Raw genomic sequence first — 7,541 nt, 5'->3', positions numbered from 1 at the left:
TGGAATGGAGATAAGAAACGCCCTAACATTTGGAATAGAATGGATAGGATTAAAATCAACTGATATAAATACAGATGTAACAGGAGAAATATAGACAGAACCTGGCTGGAGAACCTAGCGAGAGAACATGGCTACAGAACTTGGCTGGAGAACCTGGAGAGAGAACCTGGCTATGATGATCAACTGAACGCTGCCTCCGTGTCTTTCATTCTTCGCCGACTTCGTCCACACTTTTGGGAACCCCTGGACCTGCTGGGGTTGGACCCCAACAATTAGCAACATCTCTACACCCAAAGGAAGGAAGCGGATCCTCACCCTCAGGAGACTGTTGCAGGAGCCAGGGTAGAATTGGGGGAGCTTCAGGAACAAAGAGGGTGACCGAGCTGCTGACAGGAAGTAAAGAAGCTCTGCTTCCACCACCCCCGTGAGGACCCAGGACCCGCCCTGCCGACCTGGGAAACCAGCCTTCCCCCGCATGATGGACGAGGAGAGCCTCCAGACCGCGCTCCGGACCTACGGCGCCCAGCTGCAGCAGGTGGAGCTGGCCCTGGGTTCCGGCCTGGATCCCGCCGAGCTGGCCGACCTGCGCCAGCTCCACGGAGACCTGAAGGAGCTGATCCAGCTCACCGAGGCCAGCCTGGTGTCTGTCCTGAAGAGCAAGCTGCTGGCTACCCTGGAAGGAGAGCGCCCAGAGCAGGACGCCACCGAGTACCTGGCTTTCCAGAAGGCTGTTGCTGAAGCAGTGGAGGCGCCAGTAGCTCCCAGGGCAGAACTGGACACTGTACCTGAAAGAAAGGCTGGGCCAGGACCCAGCCAGCCTGGACTGGAGGAGGATGAAGGGGAGGACACGGAGGATGAGGGAGAGCTGAGTGGGACGAAGGTGAACGCCCCCTACCACAGTTCCTGGGGCACCCTGGAGTATCACAACGCCATGATCATGGGCACGGAAGAGGCAGAGGACGGCTCCGCAGGTGTGCGGGTGCTCTACCTGTACCCCACCCACAAGTCCCTGAAGCCCTGTCCCTTCTTCCTGGAGGGCAAGTGCCGCTTCCTGGACAACTGCAGGTTCTCCCATGGGCAGGTGGTCTCTGTGGATGAGCTGCGCCCCTTCCAGGACCCGGACCTGAGCTCCCTGCAGGCTGGTGCTGCATGTCTGGCCAAGCAACCAGATGGTCTCTGGTACCCAGCACGGATCACTGATATGGACAGCGGCTACTACACAGTCAAGTTTGACTCGCTGCTGTTGAAGGAGGCCGTTTTGGAGGGGGACAGCATCCTTCCCCCACTGCGCCCAGAGCCTGCAGTATCCTCTGACTCAGACAGTGGTGACCCGGACGATTCCAGCTATGCCAGAGTGGCGGAACCCAGCGCCACCGGCCACGGGGCCTGCAGCTCTGCCTTTGCGGGCTGGGAGGTGCACACGCGGGGCATCGGCTCCAGGCTGCTCGCCAAGATGGGATATGAGTTTGGCAAGGGTCTGGGCCGACACTCAGACGGCCGGGTGGAGCCCATCCACGCTGTGGTGCTGCCTCGAGGGAAGTCGCTGGACCAGTGTGCAGAGATCCTACAGAAGCGGACCAAGGGCAGCAAGGCTGGCACTAGTCAGGCCCCAAAATACCGGGGCAGAGGAGGCAGGCCTGGGGGCCGCCCGCCCGCTCAGAGCGTGTTTGACTTTCTGAATGAGAAGCTGCAGGGCCAGGCTCCTGGGACCCTGGAGGCAGGGGCTGCCACCCTTGGGAGGAGGAGAGGCAAGGAGCTGTACCATGCCAGCAAGGGCACCAAGAGGGCCCTGAGCCTGCGGCTCTTCCAGACCGAGGAGAAGATTGAGCAGGCCCAGAGGGACATCCGGGGCATCCAGGAGGCCCTCGCCCGCAACACTGGCCGGCACAGCGTGACCGTGGCCCAGCTGCAGGAGAAGCTGGCAGGAGCCCAGCGGCAGCTGGGGCAGCTCCGGGCCCAGGAGGCGGGCCTGCAGCGGGAGCAGAGGAAGGCAGACACCCACAAGAAGATGACAGAGTTCTAGAGCCCGGCATGTGCCAGGGATAGGGCTCGTCTCCAGCTCCCACAGCCTCCGGAAGACCTGCTGTCCTCCAATAACTAGATGCCGACAGAAGAGGGGCCACCCCCAGACTAGACCCCACGGTCAGCCTATTGCCAGGCTGGGGTGTGCGGACATTGCTGAGTGGAGATTGGGTACAGGGGTCACGTACATAAGGACACATATGTAATACCTTAATCAATAAATAAAGAAAAAAACAGATTAAAGTGTGTTCTATATACTCTACTTACCATGAAGAAGGAGTGAAGAATGGAGGAAGGGGGGGGAGGGGATGAATGAAGGGAGGCGTGGAGAGTGACTGTATCCAAAGACACACATGTCGGCATCAGAGATCTGGCTTCCCAGGGTCTGGCGCATCTTTGTGCGGTCTGGCCAAATGCCCAGTACAATAGTCCCCCCTTATCTCTGGGAGATACACTGCAAGACCCCCAGTGAACAGCTGAAACTGCAGGTAGTACCAAGCCCTACATATACTATGTTTTTCCCTTTACATATATCTTATGATGGAGTTTAATTTATAAATTAGGCACAGTAGCTCTGGCCAGTGTGGCTCAGTTGGATGAGTGTTGTCCCATGCACAGAAAGGAAGGTCGCCAATTCAATCCCTGGCCAGGCACATGCCCAAGTTGTGAGTTCGATACCCAGTCAGGGTGCATGAAGGAGGCAACAGATGGATGTTTCTCTCTCACGTCGATGTGTTTCTCTCTCCCTCTCTTTCTCTCTTCCTCTCTCTCTAAAATTAATAAAAACATATTTTTAAATAGGTACAGTAAGAAATTAACAATTAACAATAAAATAGAAAATTATAACAATATACTGTAATAAGTGTAATGTGAACGTGGCCTCTCTCTCTCTCTCTCTTTCTCTCTCTCTCTCTCTCTCTCCCTCATAATTGACCTGATAACTGAGATGGCTGCTAAGTGACTAACAGTAGGTGCACTGGATGATTTACAACCCAGGCCAGGACAGCACAAGATTTTATCATGCTACTCAGAACAGCATCCAGTTTAAAACCTATGAATTGTTTATTTCTTGAATTTTTCCATTTAATATTTTCAGATTGAAATTGAAGACAGGTAACTGAAACCACAGAAAGCAAACCCGTGGGTAAGGGGCGGGTTGGGGGGGCCTGTATCTTGCTCTGTCTGGTATTTCCCTGGGGGAGTGAGAGGCCTACCGCAGGGCATCCCTCCTCTAGCTGCCTGGGAGGCCACTGGACATCCCAAGGCATTCTCATTCCTCCTCCTGTCAGTCACTTCCCCTATCCTAGCATCACAGCAGGAGACTGCCCCTGAATCTCCCCTCAGTGCCCTTCTTCTTCTTCTTCTTCTTCTTCTTCTTCTTCTTCTTCTTCTTCTTCTTCTTCTTCTTCTTCTTCTTCTTCCTCATTGTTGTCGTCATCATCATCATCATCGTTGTTGTCGTTGTGGTCATTATGGTTGTCATCATCATCATTATCATTATCATTGTTACTGTTAATCCTCACCCAGAGTTCTTTACCAGAGGTCTGGTCACAACTTAACTGATACTGTTATATGAAAAATAGATGTCTCCCCCAAACTTCGGTGACCCCTCATCTCTCTATCTGACTGTGGTGGTTTTCCCATATATCAGGGACCCCATCACCTCACTTTTACACACTACCCCTCAAATAGACCAAGGTCCTGTCTTCCCTGCATTTCTAATATGGGCTCTTTTCTGATCCTTTTTGAACTTAACATGTTTCTGAGATAATTGACCCTTAACTTTGCAAAAAGGGGATATACTTAACTTTACATGGTAAATACAGTCTGGGAAAACTATTAGGAAATCAAATATCTGCTTAACATAAATAACTAGTGAGAGAGAGTAGGTAAGTGGAAAGATCGCAGGCTTTGGAATGAGTGGGAAGAGCTTTCCCTCCCACACTTGGGAACTGTGAGATCATGGCCTGGTTTCCTAACCTCTGTGAGCCTCCATTTCCTCATCCATCAAAGAGAAAAAGAATTGGAGCTTCCTAGGGTGGTCAGGAGGATCAAATACTTAATGCCTGTCAAGTGCTGGCAGGTAATAGGTAACAAGGCTTCCAAAAATTTAATTCTGTTTTTTCCCTCCCCCTTTTCCTATCAGTGGTTATAAACAGATTCCCTGGAGAATTCAAATGTACAGTGTAGAATATTTATGTAAGTTCCATGAAAGCCGGAAACTGTCTGTATCCTCAAGGCCTAGTGCAGGTGTCCTCAAACTATGGCCCGCGGGCCACATGCAAATACAAATATTGTATTTGTTCCCATTTTGTTTTTTTACTTCAAAATAAGGTATGTGCAGTGTGCATAGGAATTTGTTCATAGTTTTTTTTAAAACTATAGTCCGGCCCTCCAACGGTCTGAGGGACAGTGAACTGGCCCCCTGTTTAAAAAGTTTGAGGACCCCTGGCCTAGTGCTTAGCATACAGGTGATGTTTAATAAATATTTGTTGAATGAATGAATGCATGTGAATAATGTACTACTACCTTCTATTGTTTCTTTGACACTGGTTGATGACCTATGGCACTGTGTTTCCAAACAGTGCTCTCTCTGCCCTTGCCTGTGAAAACGACTGGTACCTGCTCTTGGATGAATTCCTTAGCCTAAGGGCACTTCACCTAAAGTAAGTCCTATTTTTTAAAAAACATATTTTTATTGATTTCAGAGAGGAAGGGAGAGGGATAGAAAGATAGAAATATCAATGATGAGAGAGAATCATTGATCGGCTGCCTCCAGCATGTCCCCTCCTGGGGATCGAGCCCGCAACCCGGGCATGTGCCTTGACTGGAATCGAACCTGGGACCCTTCAGTCCACAGGCTAACGCTCTATCCACTGAGCCAAACCAGCGAGGGCATGAAGTAAGTCCTATGAAGCAAGCTTGTTGCCTGGTGGACTGCCCTGCTTCTGCTCAGTGCCCTCTGTCTGTGCAGGGAGGCGGCCGCAGCTCTGTGCCGCTCTCACAGCCCAGGCCCTGGCCACGCATCCCAGGCAAAGTCATTCTGAAGGTGAGAAGAGCCCTGGCCTCAAAGCCAATCAAGTCATCAAGCACAGAGGACCTCAGGCCCATGCTACTTTTAGAGGCCCACAACAATGTTTTAATCTCAGTTTCTTTTATTTATTTATGGAGTAAAAGTCCCATGAAGGGAAAAAAATGACCAGGGAGGGCACTGGAAAGTCATAGTGTGGTCCTGGGAGTCCTGAGCAGAAGATCGCCACTAGCCATGCATGCTGCAGGCCTGGGCGGGGCTGCTCCTTCCAGCACCTTCCAGGAGAAAAGCTAGCTCTGCAGGGAGGAAGGCAAACCTCTGTTTGGAGGCAGAAGGGCTTCCTAACCTCGCTGGCCTCTTAGAAGGGCACATGCTAGTACAGTATACCTTCCTCCCGGGCCCAAAATACGGGAACCGCAGCAGGCTCTCACTCTGTCTTCTCCCAAAGAAGGCAAACCCAGATGTGACCTCATCCCCTGAATCCCAAGTAGAGGGGCCTCATCAATGACTTCATTTCCTTTTCCCTCAAAAGTCAAGTCCAAAGGTGACCTCTCCTCAAATCTGGCAAGACTGGGCTTGATGTCACCGCCCTCTCCCTGCCAAGGCCTCTCTTCCGCCTGCCTGGCTGATGATGACACATTTCCACCCAGACGGCTTCTCAGAAGCGGCTCTGCCTGTAGGTGTGGGAGTCTGGCTGGACGCTGCCTCCTCTTCGCCACCGGGCAAGCCCTGTAGCTGAAACGGCACTCCTGTCCGTGAGGGTGACAAACGGTGACTCAGCCCCGAGGCGGACATATTTATCCAAGGCCCCACAGTAAGGAAGGGGTTTTTAGACAGGCCTGGAGGGCAGGATGCGCCAACTCAGGATGATAAACTAAAAAGCAGAAGGGGAAGCCCAGAGCTGAGGAATTCCTCGAAAAGAATGTACTACCTTGCCGGGGAGGCGAAGGCTGCTAGAGCTGGCAGGGCTGCCAGGCAGGGACGGCCTCACCCTGCAGCAGCTATACCCTGCAAGCGCTCGCTCAGCAGCCCGGCCACCTGTCTGCCCGGGTTTCCGCGGGTCCTTTTGACCTTCTCTGCAGGCGCTGGGTCCGCCATCTGTAAGAGGGAGGGCGCAGGCCCAGGTGTGCGTGGGGACTCAGCATCCAGTGAGCAATGCTATTTGCATCTGCCGCCCAGAGTGAATGCATGAGGAGGAGAGGACAGGAAAGAAGTTAACTTTGTAAACAGGAAGTTGAAGGGGATGTAATAGTGGGGGAAGCTGTACATAGGAACATAAAACTGCTCTAAAAAGTCTATATTTTTAAATTAAGATTTTTTTTTTTAAGTCTGTCCCACGGCCACAAAACTCGCTCAGAATCATGGGGATGGTTCAGTCTAGCTTAAGAGGGAGACCAGGTAAGCAGACCTACTAACCATCACGATTGTAGGAGCCCCAGCAAAGTCACCTCTCCTTTTCCTCGTGCCTTTGGCACCACCCAGGGTGTCACGATTCCTTCACTGTGTGCAATTGCTTCGAACTACAGCTAGGAAGGGAGAGCAAATAGCTCTGGGAGAGGCTGATTGCAGCATAGGAATAGGTAAGAGATCTATTCTTGAGAAAAGGTGTTTATATTCTAAGCCTCAGTTTCTTCATCTGTTAAATTAGGATAACAATGTTACGTCTTACAGAGCTGTCATGTAGATCCATTTTCAGTGAAATCTTTGCCATCCAGCGGATTAAAAAATAGCTACACACTCTCTTCCTCACACCATATATCTTAGCATTTCCTCAGTTAATTTTTCTACAGCACATTTATCATCTCCACATCATATATTTTACTTTTAAAATTTTCTTTATCTCCCTTTTGGATGTAAGTCCCATGAAGGCAGGGATTTTTTTGTCTGTTTATCCTAAATCCCCAACACCTAGAACACTGTCCAATATAGAATCAGTCCTAAGTAAGTATTTACTGGATAAATAATTCATGTAAAGTGCTCAGCACACTGGCTGTATGTGCCAAGTACATAGTACATATTAACTTGTATCATTTGTATTATTCCATGCTGCAAACTTCTTTAAAAAAAAAAAAAGAATGACGAAGTTCCAGAGAGGAGAGAAAAGCATGCAGAAAAGGAGAGTTAGTGAGGATCCAGGAACGTAAAAAGAGACGTCCTAAATGCACAGCTTTCATTCTTCAAGGCTGAAGCATCTCTGAGACGGGTGAGAAGCAGGGCTCTGGGCCGCCCGTTCTCATCCCTCCCCCTGGGCTGGACCTCTTCGTGCAGGACACAAACTTCATGACTATACCTGGTGTCTGCTATGCGAGGAGGAGGTGGAGATCCAGGAGTGCTGGGCTGACCAGCACCCTCTGAACGAGGGATGAACAGATTACTCCGACAGAGTTTCACTGTGGGGGAGAGGGCTAAGGGACTTGCCCAACTGAAGAAGCCAGGCCTCCTGGATTGCCTGCCTCATTAGCCTTTTATTGCAGCTTTTATCTTTAGA

General features: G+C 50.7%; 1 protein-coding gene across 1 annotated transcript; it reads left to right on the top strand.

Annotated features, from left to right (window-relative positions):
• Positions 1-475: 475 nt before the first annotated feature.
• On the top strand, positions 476-2,025 carry LOC308516713 (zinc finger CCCH-type with G patch domain-containing protein-like; the record flags this gene model as incomplete). The annotated part of the gene is made up of 1 exon (XM_081087772.1): positions 476-2,025. The coding sequence occupies one exon, from the start codon at positions 476-478 to the stop codon at positions 2,021-2,023; it is 1,548 nt and encodes a 515-aa protein (XP_080943898.1). The 3' UTR covers positions 2,024-2,025.
• Between the last annotated feature and the right edge of the window lie 5,516 nt (positions 2,026-7,541).

The sequence above is a fragment of the Myotis nattereri genome (genome assembly GCF_964212035.1).
Source record: "Myotis nattereri genome assembly, chromosome: 3".
Lineage (NCBI taxonomy): Eukaryota > Metazoa > Chordata > Mammalia > Chiroptera > Vespertilionidae > Myotis > Myotis nattereri.
Note: the sequence above shows the minus strand (reverse complement) of the source record. Positions and strands in the feature narration are given on the sequence as shown.